Source organism: Carcharodon carcharias, chromosome 7, assembly GCF_017639515.1.
Source record: "Carcharodon carcharias isolate sCarCar2 chromosome 7, sCarCar2.pri, whole genome shotgun sequence".
NCBI lineage: Eukaryota > Metazoa > Chordata > Chondrichthyes > Lamniformes > Lamnidae > Carcharodon > Carcharodon carcharias.
Window position 1 is genome coordinate 6,217,078 of NC_054473.1, and position 20,524 is coordinate 6,237,601.

The window sequence follows — 20,524 nt, forward strand, 5'->3', positions numbered from 1 at the left end:
GGGGATTTTTTTTCTGTCAGAGGGTCATGAGTGTGTGGAATTCTCTTTCCCAGAAAGCAGTGGACATTGGGTCATTGAGTATATTCAAGGCAAGGTTAGACTGATTTTTGATCGACAAGGGAGCAGATGCCAAAGTGGAGTTCAGACCACAACTAGATCTGCCACAACCAGAATGGCAGAGCAGGCTCGAGGGGCCAAATGGCCTACTCCTGTTCCTAAGCCCAAAGTTCTGATCTCAGTGCTTCTCTATACTCCATTTAGACACTTATTTTCCAAATAGTGTGTGACCTCTTTATTTCTCTTACGAATGTAAGAGCTCACACTATTTCAATTTGAGGTGAATGGCATTGATGCATTTAAAGGGAAGTAAGATATGCTTGAGGGAGAGAGGAATAGTAAGATATGTTAATTGGATTAAATGAAGAGTGGTGGGAGGAGCTTCATGTGGAGGATAAACACTGACATGGACCTGTTGGGCCGAATGGTCTGTTTCTGTGCTGTACATACTCTGTAGTGTTAGGGTACGGAGGTAGAGATTTCACCGGGGGAACGACCAGGGTAAGAGAAAGGGGTCTAAGGAAACAAGGACATCAAAGGTGGGAGTGAGAGTATGTTTGAGCAAAGAGGAAGTTGCAGAAATGTTACAATGAATGGAAGACTAAAAGCTAGAGACGGTTTGGGATTTTTAAAGTGCTATTTTAAGTGACTTTGGGGGAAGAATTTTCTCGAGGAGAGAGAGAAGTGGGCACGGCTGGGTGGGGAGGAACAGGGAGGTGAATGGAGAGGTATGCAAGAAAGTGATTCTCTCTAAAGTTTGTTTACCCAGTGTCATTAGTGTTGCTGCTGAAACAACTTGTGCTTATATAGCACCTTTAATGTTGAGATATCCCAAGGCACTTCATAGGAGTTTAAATTAAACAAAGTTTAACATCGAGCCACATAAGGAGATATTAGGATATGTGACGAAAAGATTGGCCAAAGAAGTAGGTTTGAAGGAGCATCTTAAATGAGGAGAGAAAGAGGTGGAGTGGCAGGGAGGTTTAAGGAGGGAATTCCAGATCTTAGGGCCCCAGGCATCTGAAGGCATGGCCACCAATGGCGGAGTTATGAAAATCAGGATGGGAAGGAAGCCAGAATTGGAGGAGCACAGGGATCTTGGAGGGTTGGAGGAGATTACAAGAGATAAGGAGAAGGTTGGGGGGGGGTGGTGGTGCAAGGCCAGGAAGGGATTTACAAACAAGGGCGAGCAATTTAAAATTGAGGTGTTGTCGGACTGGGAGCCAATGTATGTCAATAAACACAGAGGTGATGGGTGAACAGGGATTTGGCACAGGTTGTGGGACAGCAGAGTTTCAGATGAGCTGTGTCATGTGAGTATTTCCAGAAACCAGGCTGTGTAAATGGAATTTAACCATAAAGTGGGAGGACCAATCTAAACTACAACAGATCTGATCACAGAAATGTGGAATATTTTCACATGTAGCATCCCTTCAACATTCTGCTCTGGCTAACAACCCTCTCCTCACACTCACAACATTAATCTGACTCAGTCACAGTTTTCATTTTGTTCCCTTTAATAACTGAAGTCAGACATCACTATTGGATTCTCACAGCAAAGTTTCAGGTCAATTATTGCGATCAATTTTAGGGGATTATGTTAATAAGTATTTTAAAAACTTTTCTGCTCCCAAATTCCCCCCCCCCCCACCTCCTCTCCTGAAGGTGCTGACTCTCACTGGGGTACCGGTCCCCCTCCCCTCCTGAAGTTGCTGACTCTCACTGGGGTACAGGTCCCCCTCCCCTCCTGAAGTTGTTGACTCTCACTGGGGTACAGGTCCCCCTCCTCTCCTGAAGGCGCTGACTCTCACTGGGGTATGGGGTCCCCCTCCTCTCCTGAAGGCGCTGACTCTCACTGGGGTACAGGGTCCCCCTCCTCTCCTGAAGGTGCTGACTCTCACTGGGATACAGCTGTCTAGGCTCTGAATGCAGAAATTCTCTCGCTGAACCTCTCTCTCTTTCTTTATAGCATTCCTTAAAACCCACATCTTTAACCCAGTTTTGTCACCCGTCCCAGCATCTCCTTATGTGGTTTGGTACTAACACCAGTTGGAATATAAAGATGCGATATAAATGGAGATTGTTATTAATACCCTCTATGATTTTACTCCTGAGGTTCTGTTAATAGCATTGCCCCAAGGGATTAATCTCAAATTCTCAAGAGAATCCAGGATAATTCTGGAGGGCTGGCAGTGGCTGTCCAGTGGGTAGACCTGCCATCAGACATCCACCTCAACCCTAGAATGGATCATAGCTACAAGGAATCCAGCTAAACCACTGTCTCTGCTTAGACCCTCAACGTTGACACTTTCTCATGATTTAAGGAAAATCACTGCAACTTCTCTCTCACAGGGCTTCTGATAGCACTTCATATTTCACAGTTAAAGTTGGCTCTGCCCAGGAAATGCAGAGCAAAAATCAGATGACAGCTGGGAATCTCGCGAGGGGCCTGAAGAATCATTTTGAAGACTGTATTTACTTTCACTTGTCATGTCAGGTAAGTTGTTGGTGAAACCTGTCATCAGGTGTTCAAACCAGGGCGTCAGGGGAAGATTGGCAAACTCAATCGGCCAAGACTTGGTTCAGGGCAGAACTCTAATAATTAGTGTCTGTGCCCTGGATTAAACTTCAGCTCATCCAAGACTCTGCTGCCTGTCTTCTAACCTGGACTAAATCTTGCTCAATCACCTTGCTGGCCTCACAGGCTCCCAGTCCGGCAATGCTTTGAATTTTAAATTTCTCATGCTTCCCCCTCCCTATCTCAGTAATCTCCGAGGTACCTCTGCTCTTCTAATTCCGGTCTCTTGAGCAACCCCAATTTCAATCATTCCACTATCGGCTGCCTTGCTTCAGCTGCCTAAAAAATGTCCCCCCTTCTTAAACCTCTCCAATGCTGTCTCCCTTAAAAAGCCTTTTAAAACCTAACTCTCTGAACAGGCTTTTGACCATTTGGCCTAATATTCCCTGACGTGGCTCAGTGTCAAATTTTGTTTCAAAGTCCCTCCTGTGAAGCGCTCTGGATGTTTTATTACATTAATGGGGCTATATATAGGAAAGTTGTTGCTGTGGGAGCTGGGGACGTGGGGAGATCAGCCAGGCTCCCTGCTCTTCATTATGTATCATCCCACTCCTGGAACCTGTTTGCTGACCAAGAACATGAGTAGGACTCTACTATGTATGATGCCCTCCCTGGTCAAACAGCCTGCTGACAATCGCTTGGAGATGGCAGCTCAGTAAGGTGGCAGAGGAGTGTCGTGGTACATAAACCCATCGGGAACGGCACCATCCACAAGGAGAAGAGCTGGAGTGGGGGCCGGCGTGTGCTGGAGAAGAGGGGAACTGGAGGGTAGAAGAGGGGGAAACTGGGAGGGGAGAGGAAAAGGTGAACCTGGGGGTGCGGGATGTGGTGGTGGAGGGGGGGGGAATAGGGGGGCGCTGGTGTGGGGTGGGGTGAGGGGCAGAACCAGGGAAGAAGGGGAAAAGGGAAAAAAATGTAAAGATAATTTAATCCTACTTCAAAAAGAATAAACAAACAACTAGACAACAAAGTACAAGGTAAAAATATCTTTAATTTACTAGAATGTATTTGTTTTCTGTATTTTGTTAAGAGGAAAGTTGTTACACCGGGTAACAGTTCACAGTGCGTGTGCTCCGAGAATCAAATGCATCCCCCTCCACCCCCATCAGGGTCAGACACTTTATTCCCCTCCTTGCATAGCGACACAAAGCCTGGTCCCCACCGTGAACATTTGGAACTAAGGTACCGCTTAGCAAGTGAAGACCCTCGTTACGAGACCATCCCACCCCTAAATCTGCTCCGCTTCTTTCAGCCACCATGGCAGGATCATCAAAAGAAACCCCTCCACATGCAAAAATAACACATTTGGGTAACAAAGGCTGGCTGCATCTTTCTGTTGTTTGATGCTGGCTCGAAAGATTTGGAGACATGGTTGGGGGAAGTGGAGGGGGCGAAGGGAGGGTGGACTGGGGGGAACAGGAGGACCCCCATCATTCTCCAATTAGCTGGATCCCTGACTCTCAGAGGCTGGTATTTCTTGCGCTGGGAGATTGCTCTTCGCTTTGTCGCTCTCCTCCTCCTCCTCCTCGTCCACCTCCTCGTCCTGTGGGTACAGCTCTGGGTAGTGCTGCATGCATTCCTGCATTGTTCGAAACTGGTCCAGGCAGTCTGAGCCTTTCACCTCTTCCTTGCTATAGTGGAAACAGGAGAAGGCGGACTTAAACTGCTCCCCACAGGGACCACTCGCCATCCCTCCCAGGCAGGGACAGTTCCAGTTGATGTCGCCATTTGGCAGGATCAGACCTGCAAACATATATTAAAAAGCAGATTAAAAAGGGAATGGAGGGTTGTGCAGAAGAGGTTTGCCAGAATGCTCCCGGTGACCACTGGTGCAGCACAGGCACGATGGGGCTGAATGGCATTGTTCTGCACTACATCCTGTCAGGAGGGGCTTGAAAAGATGTGTATTTTCAGATGTGGTGTTAAACGAAGGCTGCTATCTGACCTCCCAGGTGGATATAAAAGATCTCACAGCCAGCATTTCAAAAGGACAGGAGGGGATTTTCCCTCAGTGTCCTGAGGCCAATATTTATCCCGCCATCATGATCATAAGAATCAGATTATCTGATCATTACTGTAATCACTGTTTGTGGGATCTGTCTGTGCACAAATTGGCTGTTACATTTCTCACATTACAACAATGAGTACACTTAAAAAAGTATTTCATTGGCTGTGTAATACTTTGGGATGTCCTTTGGCTGTAAAAGGTGCTACAGAAATTAAATTCCTTCTTTTTGCTTTGTTTTTCTCCCTTGAGCAGAAAAGGTTAAACTGAATTAATAGATGTTCAAAATAATGAGGGATTTTGATAGAATAAAAAAAGCGAAACTGATTTCAGTGCCAGGGAAAATTGGCAAAAAGAACCAGAATCGCAAATACTGAGAATTTTTTCTTTTACACAGTAGGTGGCTGGGATCTGGAAGGCGCTGCATGAAAGGGCGGTGGAAGCAGATTCAATAATTACTTTCAAAAGGGAATTGGAGAAATACTCAAAAATTTACAGGGCTATGGGGAAAGAGCAAAGGAGTGGGATTACTTGGACAGCTCTGTCAAAGGGTTAGCATAGGCACAACGGGCCGAATAGCTTCCTTCTGTGCTGATAAACAACCGGCAAATCACATTCGGATAAAAGGCAAAGCTGGTGAAGCCAGAAAGTTGTCCACTTCTGTAAAGAGCTCAGGAGGGGTGAATGGGACCCTCCATCTCATTTGCAGATGGTGTCGAGTTAACTGGGGTGGCAGAAAAGGATCACTACAATCAACCCAGTGCCCCTGGGCATGCAGAGGCGAGAAGCTGGTGGGGGGGGGGGGGGTTGGTGGTGGGGTTGGAATCAGGATTTTTATTCATTGCCCAAGTGCATTGAGGCTGGTCACCAAGATCAGGCTCAGCTGCGATGGCTTCCACAGTCCACTGGCCTGCTGACACTCCTTGCCCCTCGAGTTTGTTCTGCTTCTCAATTAGAGTGTGGCTAGTTGGTACCTCAACCCCATTTATGCGCCTTGATGAGAAAGTGAGATAAAGAAAAAGACAAAGTGAGTGAGAAAGAAACGAGAATAGGGGAGAGAACAAAAATAAAGTGGAGTGGGAAGGAGGAGGGGGCAGGGAAGAGGAAGCAACAGGGATGGACAACCTATGGTGACCTTGCCAGGGACAACCACATCTTGCGAATGAATAAATGAAGAGGGAGGGTGGAGGAAAGGCTAGTGAGTTGGGTATAGGATGGAAGAGTGATAGGGATGGAGATAGAGATTGGTGAATGAGAGAGAGAATGGGAAAGCGTGGTATGAAAGCATAGAGTATCAGATATATTACAATTAGGTAAACTGGGCAGAATTAGAGGGCTCTGAATCCAAGACACGTTTCAGATGAGAGGATGCTCTGGGACACTGTGATTAACATGAGATAAATCAAAAAGGTAAACAGCACACATTCCAAGAATTTGAACAATCTCCTGCACTGCCTCCCTCCCTCCCTCTTAATGATTGTCACTGTAAATTATACACTGCAGATTCAGGCTGGGCAATAAGCACAGATGCACATGAAAGGTTAAATGGAGCAGCTTCTGTTTTGTGCTCCAGGAAGTCGCTCGTTCCCCTTTTACATTCCGGCCCGGAGTTTGGTCTGGGGAAGCAAGGTAGATAGAAACATGGAAATCAGGGAGAATACAGGGAACCTTTAAACCGAGTGCAGGGAGTAATTTTTCAGCTGGTCAGACCTTATCTGGAGTAACTGGGTTCAGTTCTGGGCCCCGCACCTCAGGAAGGAGCTATTGGCCCTGGAGGCACAGCAGCACAGACTCATCAGAATGATATCGGAGCTAAACGGGTTAAATGATGAAGGCTGGTTGCATAACTAGGCTTGTAATCGCTCGGGTATAGAATGTCGAGGGGCGATCTAATAGAGGCGCTAAAATGATAAAGGGTTGGACAGGGTAAATATAGAAAAAACTAATCCCTCTGTTGGGGGGAGTCCAGAACATGGGGCATGACTTTAAAATTAGAGCCAAGTCATTTGGAAGTGAAATCAGGAAGCACTTTTTCACACAAAGGGTAATGGAAATCATTGCTGTTTGTGGGGTCTTGCTGTGTGTGAACTGTTTGCTGTGTTTCCTATAGTGACTACACTTAGAAAGATGTACTGCACAACAGGAGGCCATTCGGCCAATCGTGTCGGTGCCAGCTGTAAAAAACGTTATCCAGCCTAATCCCGCTCTCCAGCCCTTGGCGCTCTGCTCCTGGGCATTTGAGGTGCTGTTCACGAGTACTTTTCAATGTGAGGAGGGTATTTGCCTCTATAACCCTTCCAGACAGAGTTCCAAATCTCCACCACACTCTCGGTGAAAAATAATTTCTTCGCAACTCCCCTCTAATCCTTTCTAATTACTTTAAATCACTGCCCCTGTTTACTGGCCTCTCTGCCAAGGGAAATAGGTCTTTCCTATCCAATCTACCTAGACCCCTCAATTTTACCCCAATTACATCTCCCTACAGCCTCCTCTGTTACAAAGAAAGCAACCCCAGCCTATTCAACTTTAATCATCGTTAAAATTCCACATTCCTGGCAACACCTCCTCTGTATCCTCTCTAATGGGATCACATTATTCCTGTAATAGGATGACCAGAACTGTACACAGTATTCTAGCTGCGGTTCAACTGGTGTTGAAAACAGTTCTAGCATAACCTTAAAATAAAAGCAAAATACCGAGGATGCTGGAAGTCTGAAATAAAAACAGAAAATGCTGGCAAAACTTAGCAGCTCTGACTGGACAAAGGAGAGTCATGCAGACTCGAAACGTTCACTCTGTTTCTCTCTCCACACATGCTGTCAGACCTGCTGAGCTTTTCCAGCATTTTCTGTTTTTACTTGAGCATAACCTTTTCATTCGAGCATAACCTTCCTGCTCTCACATTCTAAGCTTTGGCTAATAAAGGAAAATATTCCGTTTACATTCTTAACCACCCTATCTACCTGTCCTGCTACTCCGGTTCCTCCAATGCTTCAGTTTCAAAACACTTCATGGCCTCAGCCCTCCTGATCTCTGTAACCTCTTCCAGCCCCATGAACCCCCTTCTATGCACCCACTGAGATCTCTGTGCTTCTCCAATTGTGGCCACTTGAGCACTGCCCCCACTTCCATTGCTCCAACATTGGCAGCCCTGCCTTCAGCTGCTCCCAAGGTCTGGAACTCCTTCCCTAAACCTCCCCACCTCTCTCTCTTCTATTTTAAGATGCTCCTTAAAACCTACCTCATGTGGCTCAGCAACATCTTTTGTCTGGGGACACTCCTGTGAAGAGCCTCGGAATGGTTTACTACATTAAAGGTGCTCTATAAATGCAATTTGTTGTTGTACATTAGTACTAGAATTAGCATCTATATAGCACCTTTCACAACCTCAGATCACTGCAAAGTGCTTCACAGACGACCAGATAACTCTGAAGTACAGTCACTGTTAAAAGGCAGGAAGACCCAGGCCCACGGGGGCAAGCACTCTCACTTCTGAGTCACAAGGTTCTGGGTTCAAGTTCCAATTCAGCATTGAGCACAAAATTCCAAGCTGACCCTCCCAGTGCAGTACTGAGGGGTTGCTGCGCTGCCGGAGCTGCCGTCTTTTGGATGAGATGTTAAACAGAGAACGGAGACCTCTGGCTGCCCTCTCTAGTGGACACAAAAGATCCCTTGGTACTATTTTGAAGAGGAGCAGGGGAGTTTTCCCCAGGGGTCAACATGTATCCCTCAATCAACATCACTAAAACAGATTATCTGATCATTATCACCTTGCTGTGTGAAAACTGGCTGCTGAGTTTCTTACATTACAGGAGTGTCTACACTGCAGAAGTACATTATTGGCTGTGAAGAGCTTTGAGACATTCTGAGGTTTGAAAGAGCTATAGAAATGCAAGTCTTTCTTTTTATTTCAGGAAACACAGCTGCCAATTTGTGCACAGCAAGTCCCCACAAAGAGCACGGTGATAATGATCAGATAATCTGTGCTTTAGTGATGTTGATTGAGGGATAAATATTGGCCAAGGACACACCCTGGACTCTCTTTCGAAATAGCACAATGGGATCTTTTATGGCCACCTCAGAGGCAGACAGGGCCTTGGTTTAACTTCTCATCCAAAAGGTGGACCTCTGGCAGTGCAGCACTCCCTCCACGCTGCACCAGGGATTTAAACCTCGATTACGGCTTCAACTCTGTAGAGTGGGACTCGGAATCCACAACCCGCTGAGCTACAGCTGACATGGCCCTTTTACAGGCAGAATGAAAGGTGATAATTTCCACAATAAACATCAGTCTCAGCTCCAGATACAGGGCATGCATGGAAAAGAGCATGAGGAGGAAGGAAAACATGGCCTTTGTTGCCACCTTGTGGCCAGCAATATGTTGCAGTGTACGCACATTTAAAATAACTTACAATTTACTTTTATTTACTGAACCAATGAGACTACATTCAGAAATCAGAGGATTAGCAGCCACTTCTGACAAAAGGTTATTGACCTGAAACGTTAGCTCTGTTTCTCCCTCCACAGAAGCCGCCAAGCCTGTTGAGTATCTTCAGCATTTTATTTCAGATTTCTGGCACCCGCAGTATTTTGATTTTGTTTCAGCATTAAAGCCAATATTGTTTCGATTGTTTAGGCAAATTTAAATTGTCTTTGCCCCTTAAAAACTGCCAGATCTAATCACCTCAATTACTGAATTACTCAATGTTACTCAATAGCATTACTTCCTCATCAAGTGCGATGGCGTAGGGGTATCCAGAGACCCAGGGTAATGCTCTGGGGACCGGGTTTCGAATCCCACTACGGCAGATGGTGGAATTTGAATTCGATAAAAATCTGGAATTAAAAAGTCTAATGATGACTATCGATTGTTGTAAAAACCCATCGGATTCACGAATGTCCTTTAGGGAAGGAAATCTGCCGTCCTTACCTGGTCCGGCCTACATGTGACTCCAGTCTCAGAGCAATGTGGTTGACTCTTAAACATCCTCTGAACAACGAGGGATGGGCAATAAATGCTGGCCTAGCCAGTGACACTCACATCCCAGGAATGCATAAAAAAAAAACTGATTCCAATGGCAGGAGAGTCGATAACCGGAGGGCACAGTTTGAAGATAACAAGAGAATTTTTCTATATTCTTTTTTTTCCCACAACAAGCTGCTCTGACCTGGAATGCGCTACCTGATTACATGGTTGAAGAAAATTCAATGGAACTTTCAAAAGGGAATTGGATACATACCTGAAAGGAAACATTTACCGGGCTATGGGGAAAGAGCAGGGGGAGCGGGGCTAATTGGATCACTCGGCACAAGCATGATGGGCTGAATAGCCTCCTTGTCTACTGTAAGGTTTCATGAGCTGGGATGAGGACAATGTTGAGCCCACAAACAGCAATGACCAGATAATCGGTTTGTTTTTTACGATATTGGACATTGGGGGATATCACCCTTGCTCTTGTAGGCACAGTTCCTTGGGATCTTTTACATCCAACCGAGAGAGCAGACCAGGTTCCTCGGGATTGTGTCTTAGGCCCAATCATCTTCAGCTGATTAATGTCAAGGGTGGGATGTTCACAGATGATTGCAGTGTCTATTCGCAACTCTCCTCATAACGAGGCAGTCCACGCCTGCCCAGAGCAGGTATGAGTAACATCCAACTGGTGCATACCATTCGAAACTCATATGTCAGGCAAAGGCCACCTACACAAGAAAAGGTCCAACTGCTTCTCTCATTTTCAATGGTATTAATGGAGATCTTGTGGCGCAATGGGTAGTGTCCCTACCTCTGGACCAGAAACTCCGGTTTCAAGTTCCATACCAGGTCATCTTGATCAAGGTAGGAGTGTTCATGATGCGGTTCACTGGATTGATAATTAGCTGGGAATCCTTCCACCACCTCCCCACAGGGAAAGAAGTTTGAGTGAGGTACACTTTAAAAATTGGGACCAACAACACACCTTGCATTTATATAGCACCTTTGATGTGGTAAAATGGCCCAAGGTACTCCTTGATTTACACAGGAGTGTAAATCAGAAACTGAACCACATAAGGAGAGATCAGGACAGGCAATCAAAAGTTTGGTTAAAGAGGCAGCTTTTAAGAATATTCTTAAAAGGAGGACAGAGAGCTGAGAGGTTTACAGATCGAATTCTCCAGCTTAGGGCCCAGGCAGGTGAAAGTACAGCCGCCAAAAGTGGAGCGAAGGGGTGGAGGGATCCAGTCTGGGACACCGAACTGACTGACTGATTGACCACCGCTGGAGCTCATAGAGATCCCATTATGAACAGCCACTTAACACATACACTCACCATGTTCTTCGTAAGGGTCATTGGGATCATCGGCTATTAACTCAGCGCTGCTGGGAGCTTCATGGTCCTCCTTAGTGACGAAAATGACCTTGTCTTTGCCTGAAAGTCAGGAGGAAGCCATCAGACTTAGACATAAAGAGTCAAAAAGAAAGAACTTGCATTTCTACACATCCTCAGGTTGACATTAATTTAAAATAAATTCTGGAATATAAAGCTAGTCTCAGTAATGGCGACTATAAAACTATCACTGATTGTTGTAAAAACCCATCTGGGTCACTAATGACCTTTAGGGAAGGAAATCTGCTGTTCTTACCTGGTCTGGGCCTACATGTGACTCCAGACCCACAGCAATGTAGTTGACTTTTGACTGCTCTCAAGGACAATTAGGGGTGGGCAACAAATGCTGGCCTTGCCAGCAATGCCCAAACCCAGGAATGAAAAAAAATTCTATAGATTCAACTTCCTTTCTATAATAGAGCACATAAAAGCACACAGTATATGCATTCAAACTAGAGGGTTTTGATAGTTTTTTTAAAAAATTAATTTACGGGATTTGGGCTTCACTGGCTGGGCCCAGCATTTATTACCCATCCCTAATTACCCTTGAGAAGGTGGTGGTGAGCTGCCTTCTTGAACCGCTGCAGTCCATGTGGTGTAGGTACACCCACAGTGCTGTTAGGGAGGGAGTTCCAGGATTTTGACCCAGTGACAGTGAAGGAACGGTGATATATTTCCAAGTCAGGATGGTGAGTAACTTGGAGGGGAACTTCCAGGTGGTGGTGTTCCCATCTGCCTGCTGCCCTTGTCCTTCTAGATGGTAGAGGTTGTGGGTTTGGAAGGTGCTGCATAAGGATCTTGGTGAATTCCTGCAGTGCATTTTGTAGATGGTACACACACTGCTGCTACCCTGCACCAGTGGTGGAGGGAGTGAATGTTTGTGGATGTGGTGCCAATCAAGTGGACTGCTTTGTCCTGGATGGTGTCAAGCATCTTGAGTGTTGTAGAAGCTGCACTCATCCAGGCAAGTGGGGAGTATTCCATTACACTCCTGACTTGTGCCTTGTAGATGGTGGACAGGCTTTGGGGAATCAGGAGGTGAGTTACTCGCCCCAGGATTCCTAACCTCTGACCTGCTCTTGTAGCGACAATATTTATATGGCTAGTCCAGTTCAGTTTCTGGTCAATGGTAACTCCCAGGATGTTGATAGTGGGGATTTCAGCGATGGTAATGCCATTGAATGTCAATGGGCAATGATTGGATTCTCTCTTGTTGGAGATGGTCATTGCTTGGCACTTGTGTGACGTGAATGTTACTTGCCACTTGTCAGCCAAAGCCTGGATATTGTCCAGGTCTTGCTGCACTTGGACATGCACTGCTTCAGTATCTGAGGAGTTGGACGTGGTGCTGAACATTGTTAAACAGAAGCCCTTTCTGCCCTCTCAGGTGGGTGTAAAAGCTCCCTTGGCCACAATTTCAAACAAAGATCAGGAGTTCTCTCCATTGCTCCGGCCAAAATTTATCCCTTAACTAACATCACTGAAGCAGACGATCTGATCATTATTGCATTGCTGTTTGTGGGAGCTTGCTATGTGCAAATTGGCTGCCAAGTTTCCTACATTACAAAAGTGGCTACACTTCAAAACTGGTTGAAACAAACTTTGGGGTGCCCTGAGGTGGTGCGAGAAGTTACAGAAATGCAAGTCTTAATCTCTCTAATCCAACTAACGCCAGTTTACCCCCATGACTTTGGTTCTTGTCCTTGAACCAACTTTTCAATGTCCCTTTTGGGAAGGAAACCTGCCATCCTCACCTGGTCTGGGCCTGTAGATGACTCCAGCCCCACAGCAACCTGGATGACTCTTAATTCTGGCCTTGTGGAGTGGCCTACCTCAGCCTTATTAAACCTCTTGGGACAGTAGCAGTTCAAGGCTGTCCTCCATTTTTAAGAGCAATTAGGGATGGCCATTAAATACTGCCCTTGTCGGCGATGCCAACAATCCTGAAAAAGATTTTAAAAGAACACCCTCCATCCAAGTGCTACACTTCCTCTGAAATCTCCTGTCTGTATTCTTGAAACAAACTTCTGCTGAGACAACTTATTGAACAGATGTGCACTCATCCACAGTGTCTCTTTTATCTGTCGAAACAGACAATTGTTCAAAAATCTCTACTAAGTTTATAGAATCATTGGATCCTAGAGCACAGGAGGTTATTCAGCCCATTATGGGTGTGCCAGTTCTTTGAAAGTTATCTAGTTTAGCCCACACTCCTTGGTCTTTCTCCATAACCCTGAAAATTTATTCCGTGAATACTGCCGAAAAGAGAGACAAGTCACCGAGCCCTTTCATCTTGCACTTATCAGGACAAACACAAGAATGTCAAATTTCAAACGATCACAACAACTTATACTTCAGGATAAAAGGGTGCAGATTAGTTGGCAAATTGAATCTGACTGACCGAGGTGTTGCCACGGCGAAAGCAACGGAGAACTACAGGCTCCCCAAGCTCCTGGGTAGTTCAAAGAAGTCACAAAGCTTGAACACATTCCTTTAGTTTGCAGAGAATGGGCCCCTGCACATGAATGTATTTTGCGCCTGGCAAGTGTAAATGAGCCATGTTCCAAGCTTGGCTGATTATCTTAAATTGTTAGTGTAGCCATTAGCGCACTCAGGATTGTTCAGCAAGTGCTGCCCAATCGTGGAATCATATCTAGCAGTGGGACTTTGCAAGCGTGGGCTGGTTGAGTATGGTCTGTATTCTGCCTATTATGAACAACTGAAGGGATATGCTGCTTGCCTTGATCAGCCAATTGCTGGGACTTATGGCCTATGTACCTGGCATCACATCATCACTGAAATTCGTACACGACATTGCCCAATTGTGTGGTAGGTAGGACTGATGGCAGCATCCTGTTAGTGGGAAATACCACTCGCATAGCCACTGCATAATAGAAGCATGAAATGGCTTGTTTAAGTTGTTGATCAAATTTTTGACATACTTTGCCTTTCCAGAGTAATTTGAGGTAGACTGGGCACTTTTCAGGTCCAAAAGTGGCAGCTTTTGGCCCATTTTCCAGTTTACACGACTCCCAATGAACCGATCAGGATAGCCATTGGCCCACAGTGTAGCTTTGACGCGCTCTATTTCTGCATCAAGTTTGCAAGGTGAGCAAATGGCGAGGGCCCTATTTACAAGACTGCTGGTAATGCCAACATTATAGCATGTGGAGCTCCACAAATCCCAAAGTGTACCAACTGACCATTGCGGTAGGCTTGCGGTAGACAGTAGTAGAGAACCTACTGGCCGGTTCCTCAACTGGCACATTGTGGAAAGGGAGAGTGTTGGACTGCTCCACCTCAAAGGTGAATTCGAGCGTGCAACGGAGCACATTAAGGTGTGTAAGGGCAGTGATTCAAAGACCACGAATGCATCAGCTGCACATCAGAAATATGCACAAGCGTAGGAGATTCGGGTTCATTCCATAAAGACACACAAACGCGGTGGTCCCATTACACCCTATTTCACCTACAGCAGGTTCCGCACAGCATGAAGCGGCCAAATGGTTGAGTGAATTCTTAGTGAGTTTTCCAGGTGCACGGTGAAGGATTCCTTCGCTTTCACGAAGACTACAGGCGACCTATGTATTGCCAGCAACGCCTCGTCACCCGCTGGCTCGACATGGCGCTGGAGGGAGGCATGGGCACTGGCGTCGTGTCTCCCTGTCAGAGTTGTGTGGACACCACACCCACCGTCTGAATCTGTATTCATTGAACTTATGAACTCAGCAACTGGCCCAGATTTTTTGGACTCAATTTGCCATGGGGGAATTTGAATTTATGTGCTCTGGGTTAAAACTGTTCAGGACCAAAACCACCACTTTGACAGTCCATCATCTTTGTAGGTCTGAAAACATGAGGAGGGAGTCGGGCAAGGGGGACAGGGGACAGGTGGACCCTCCTGGCCACAACCCCCTTTGCTCAGGTCTCACAGTCACTGTGGCAGGAAGAAGGGAAGCCGGGGAAGGGGGTGCGGCCCGGGTTTTTAATGGGACCAGTTATTCCCATAGGGAGATGGAGATGGGGATGGGGGAGGGGGTGGGGATGGGGGGTGGGGTGGAGATGGGGGTGGGGGAGGGGGACTGGGGATGGGGTGGAGATGGGTTGGAAATAGGGATATGGGTGAGGATGGGGTGGGGGAGGGGATGGGGAGGGGGGTGGGGGTGGCGGTGGGGATGGGGAGGGTGGGGGAGGGGGTGGCGGTGGGGGTGGGGAGGGTGGGGGTGGCGGTGGGGGTGGGGAGGGTGGGGGTGGCGGTGGGGAGGGTGGGCATGGGGGTAGGGGTGGCAGTGGGTGGTTGGGGGTGGGGGAGAAGTGCGAATGGGGGGGGTGGGGGTGGTGGTTGGGGAGGGGGGATGAGATGGGGGTGGGGATAGGGAGGGTGGGGGATGAGGGAGGGGATGGGGGAGGGGGGGTGGGGAGGGTCGTGATGGCGGTGGGGATGGGGGAGTGGGGGTGGGGGAGGGGGGATGGGGGAGGGGGGATGGGTGGGGGAGGGGGGGATGGGTGGGGGAGGGGCAGGGTGGGGGAGGGGGAGGGGGTGGGGGGAGGGGGGAGGGGGTGGGGATGGGGGAGGGGGATGGGGGTGGGGGGAGGGGGGTGGGGATGGGGAAGGGGGGATGGGGTGGGGGTGGGGATGGGGAGGGGGGATGGGGGTGGGGGGAGGGGGGTGGGGATGGGGAGGGGGGGATGGGGGTGGGGGTGGGGGATGGGGTGGGGGTGGGGATGGGGAGGGGGGATGGGGGTGGGGAGGGGGGATGGGGGAGGGGGGGTGGGGAGGGGGAGGGTGGGGGAGGGGGGATGGGGTGGGGGATGGGGTGGGGGTGGGGGTGGGGAGGGGGGATGGGGTGGGGGATGGGGTGGGGGTGGGGGTGGGGAGGGGGGATGGGGGTGGGGATGGGGAGGGGGTGGGGATGGGGAGGGGGGATGGGGGTGGGGAGGGGGGATGGGGGTGGGGGATGGGGTGGGGAGGGGGTGGGGAGGGGGAGGGGGTGGGAGGGGGAATGGGTGGGGAGGGGGTGGGGAGGGGGAGGGGGTGGGAGGGGGGATGGGTGGGGGTGGGGGTGGGGGAGGGGGTGGGAGGGGGGATGGGTGGGGGTGGGGGTGGGGGAGGGGGTGGGAGGGGGGATGGGTGGGGAGGGGGTGGGGGAGGGGGTGGGAGGGGGGATGGGAGGGGGTGGGGAGGGGGAGGGGGTGGGAGGGGGGATGGGTGGGGGGTGGGGGAGGGGGTGGGAGGGGGGATGGGTGGGGGTGGGGGTGGGGGAGGGGGTGGGAGGGGGGATGGGTGGGGGTGGGGGTGGGGGAGGGGGTGGGGAGGGGGTGGGGAGGGGGAGGGGGTGGGAGGGGGGATGGGTGGGGGTGGGGGAGGGGTGGGAGGGGGGATGGGTGGGGAGGGGGTGGGGGAGGGGGTGGGAGGGGGGATGGGGAGGGGGTGGGGATGGGGTAGGGGGTAGGGGGTGGGGGTGGGGATGGGGGAGGGGGGTGGGGGTGGGGGAGGGGAGGGGGTGGGGATGGGGGAGGGGGAGGGGGTGGGGATGGGGGAGGGGGAGGGGGTGGGGATGGGGGAGGGGGAGGGGGTGGGGATGGGGGAGGGGGAGGGGGTGGGGGTGGGGATGGGGGAGGGGGAGGGGGTGGGGGAGGGATGGGGGAGGGGATGGGGGTGGGGATGGGGAGGGTGGGGGAGGGGGTGGGGAGGGGGAGGGGGAGGGGGTGGGGGAGGGATGGGGGAGGGGATGGGGGTGGGGATGGGGAGGGTGGGGGAGGGGGTGGGGAGGGGGAGGGGGAGGGGGAGGGGAGGGGGAGGGGTGGCGGTTGCCATGGGATCCCCCCTCCTGCTCCCCTCTCAACAAGACCCCAAACCGGGTTTGAATGGAACGGGCCCCAACCCCCTGCACACGGCCCATCTTTATATTTATATTTATAGATGAGACGCTGCCCTCACCTTGCTGCCGGCAGTAGGACATCGCTGTCTCTGGGTCCGTCTCCCCGGCCTCGCCTCCCCGCCTGACCTCTCACCCCGCCTGACCTCTCACCCCGCCTGACCTCTCACCTCGTTCCCAGCAACCAATCACACAGAGAGGGCGGGGCCAAACTGAAGGGCCCAATTTAAAGCAGCAAAAGGCAGCTTCCCGGAATCTATAAGCTTTATCATATAGAACCTGTAACATCCACAGGTTCTGTCATATAGAACCTGTAACATCCACAGGCTCTGTCATATAGAACCTGTAACATCCACAGGCTCTGTCATATAGAACCTGTAACATCCACAGGCTCTGTCATATAGAACCTGTAACATCCACAGGCTCTGTCATATAGAACCTGTAACATCCACAGGCTTTATCATATAGAACCTGTAACATCCACAGGCTCTGTCATATAGAACCTGTAACATCCACAGGCTCTGTCATATAGAACCTGTAACATCCACAGGCTTTATCATATAGAACCTGTAACATCCACAGGCTCTGTCATATAGAACCTGTAACATCCACAGGCTTTATCATATAGAACCTGTAACATCCACAGGCTTTATCATATAGAACCTGTAACATCCACAGGCTCTGTCACATAGAACCTGTAACATCCACAGGCTCTGTCACATAGAACCTGTAACATCCACAGGCTCTGTCATATAGAACCTGTAACATCCACAGGCTCTGTCATATAGAACCTGTAACATCCACAGGCTCTGTCACATAGAACCTGTAACATCCACAGGCTCTGTCACATAGAACCTGTAACATCCACAGGCTCTGTCATATAGAACCTGTAACATCCACAGGCTCTGTCATATAGAACCTGTAACATCCACAGGCTCTGTCATATAGAACCTGTAACATCCACAGGCTCTGTCATATAGAACCTGTAACATCCACAGGCTCTGTCATATAGAACCTGTAACATCCAGCTCTAAGACCGAACTCAGGCTCTGTCATATAGAACCTGTAACATCCACAGGCTCTGTCATATAGAACCTGTAACATCCACAGGCTCTGTCATATAGAACCTGTAACATCCACAGGCTCTGTCATATAGAATATGTAACATCCACAGGCTCTGTCATATAGAACCTGTAACATCCACAGGCTCTGTCATATAGAACCTGTAACATCCACAGGCTCTATCATATAGAACCTGTAACATCCACAGGCTTTATCATATAGAACCTGTAACATCCACAGGCTCTGTCATATAGAACCTGTAACATCCACAGGCTCTGTCATATAGAACCTGTAACATCCACAGGCTCTGTCATATAGAACCTGTAACATCCACAGGCTCTGTCATATAGAACCTGTAACATCCACAGGCTCTGTCATATAGAACCTGTAACATCCACAGGCTCTGTCATATAGAACCTGTAACATCCACAGGCTCTGTCATATAGAACCTGTAACATCCACAGGCTCTGTCATATAGAACCTGTAACATCCACAGGCTCTGTCATATAGAACCTGTAACATCCACAGGCTCTTATCATATAGAACCTGTAACATCCACAGGCTCTGTCATATAGAACCTGTAACATCCACAGGCTCTGTCATATAGAACCTGTAACATCCACAGGCTCTGTCATATAGAACCTGTAACATCCACAGGCTCTGTCATATAGAACCTGTAACATCCACAGGCTCTGTCATATAGAACCTGTAACATCCACAGGCTCTGTCATATAGAACCTGTAACATCCACAGGCTCTGTCATATAGAACCTGTAACATCCACAGGCTCTGTCATATAGAACCTGTAACATCCACAGGCTCTGTCATATAGAACCTGTAACATCCACAGGCTCTGTCATATAGAACCTGTAACATCCACAGGCTCTGTCATATAGAACCTGTAACATCCACAGGCTCTCTCATATAGAACCTGTAACATCCACAGGCTCTGTCATATAGAACCTGTAACATCCACAGGCTCTGTCATATAGAACCTGTAACATCCACAGGCTCTGTCACATAGAACCTGTAACATCCACAGGCTCTATCATATAGAACCTGTAACATCCACAGGCTCTCTCATATAGAACCTGTAACATCCACAGGCTCTGTCATATAGAACCTGTAACTTCCACAGGCTCTGTCATATAGAACCTGTAACATCCACAGGCTCTGTCATATAGAACCTGTAACATCCACAGGCTCTATCATATAGAACCTTGTAACATCCACAGGCTCTGTCATATAGAACCTGTAACATCCACAGGCTCTGTCATATAGAACCTGTAACATCCACAGGCTCTGTCATATAGAACCTGTAACATCCACAGGCTCTGTCATATAGAACCCTGTAACATCCACAGGCTCTGTCATATAGAAACCTGTAACATCACAGGCTCTGTCATATAGAACCTGTAACATCCACAGGCTCTGTCATATAGAACCTGTAACATCCACAGGCTCTGTCACATAGAACCTGTAACATCCACAGGCTCTGTCATATAGAACCTGTAACATCCACAGGCTCTGTCACATAGAACCTGTAACATCCACAGGCTCTGTCATATAGAACCTGTATCATCCACAGGCTCTGTCATATAGAACCTGTAACATCCACAGGCTCTGTCATATAGAACCTGTAACATCCACAGGCTCTTTCATATAGAACCTGTACATCCACAGGCTCTGTCAATATAGAACCTGTAACATCCACAGGCTCTGTCATATAGAACCTGTAACATCCACAGGCTCTGTCATATAGAACCTGTAACATCCACAGGCTCTGTCATATAGAACCTGTAACATCCACAGGCTCTGTCATATAGAACCTGTAACATCCACAGGCTCTGTCATATAGAACCTGTAACATCCAACAGGCTCTGTCATATAGAACCTGTAACATCACAGGCTCTGTCATATAGAACCTGTAACATCCACAGGCTCTGTCATATAGAACCTGTAACATCCACAGGCTCTGTCATATTAGAACCTGTAACATCCACAGGCTCTGTCATATAGAACCCTGTAACATCCACAGGCTCTGTCATATAGAACCTGTAACATCCAAGGCTCTGTCATATAGAACCCTGTAACATCCACAGGCTCTGTCATATAGAACCTGTAACATCCACAGGCTCTGTCATATAGAACCTGTAAACATCCACAGGCTCTGTCATATAGAACCTGTAACATCCACAGGCTCTGTCATATAGAACCTGTAACATCCACAGGCTCTGTCATATAGAACCTGTAACATCCACAGGCTTGTCATACTAGAACTGTAACATCCACAGGCTCTGTCATATAGAACCTGTAACATCCACAGGCTCTGTCATATAGAACCTGTAACATCCACAGGCTCTGTCATATAGAACCTGTAACATCCACAGGCTCTGTCATATAGAACCTGTAACATCCACAGGCTCTGTCATATAGAACCTGTAACATCCACAGGCTCTGTCATATAGAACCTGTAACATCCACAGGCTCTGTCATATAGAACCTGTAACATCCACAGGCTCTGTCATATAGAACCTGTAACATCCACAGGCTCTGTCATATAGAACCTGTAACATCCA

The 20,524-nt window shown here is 48.6% G+C and overlaps 1 protein-coding gene across 1 annotated transcript; it reads right to left on the bottom strand.

The window, feature by feature from the left end:
• Positions 1-3,606: 3,606 nt before the first annotated feature.
• LOC121280392 (mitochondrial intermembrane space import and assembly protein 40-B-like) lies at positions 3,607-17,038 on the bottom strand. The gene is made up of 3 exons (XM_041192343.1): positions 16,947-17,038; positions 10,949-11,047; positions 3,607-4,378 (listed from the first exon to the last, which is right to left on the bottom strand). The coding sequence occupies exons 1-3, from the start codon at positions 16,966-16,968 to the stop codon at positions 4,077-4,079; spliced, it is 423 nt and encodes a 140-aa protein (XP_041048277.1). The 5' UTR covers positions 16,969-17,038; the 3' UTR covers positions 3,607-4,076.
• Between the last annotated feature and the right edge of the window lie 3,486 nt (positions 17,039-20,524).

Coding starts and splice junctions, on each gene's coding strand:
- LOC121280392 (XM_041192343.1), bottom strand. CDS start 16,968: ATGTCCTACTGCCGGCAGCAAG. Junction 11,048..16,946: donor GTCCTACTGCCGGCAGCAAG/GTGAGGGCAGCG, acceptor CCTGACTTTCAG/GCAAAGACAAGGTCATTTTC. Junction 4,379..10,948: donor TGACCCTTACGAAGAACATG/GTGAGTGTATGT, acceptor ATATGTTTGCAG/GTCTGATCCTGCCAAATGGC.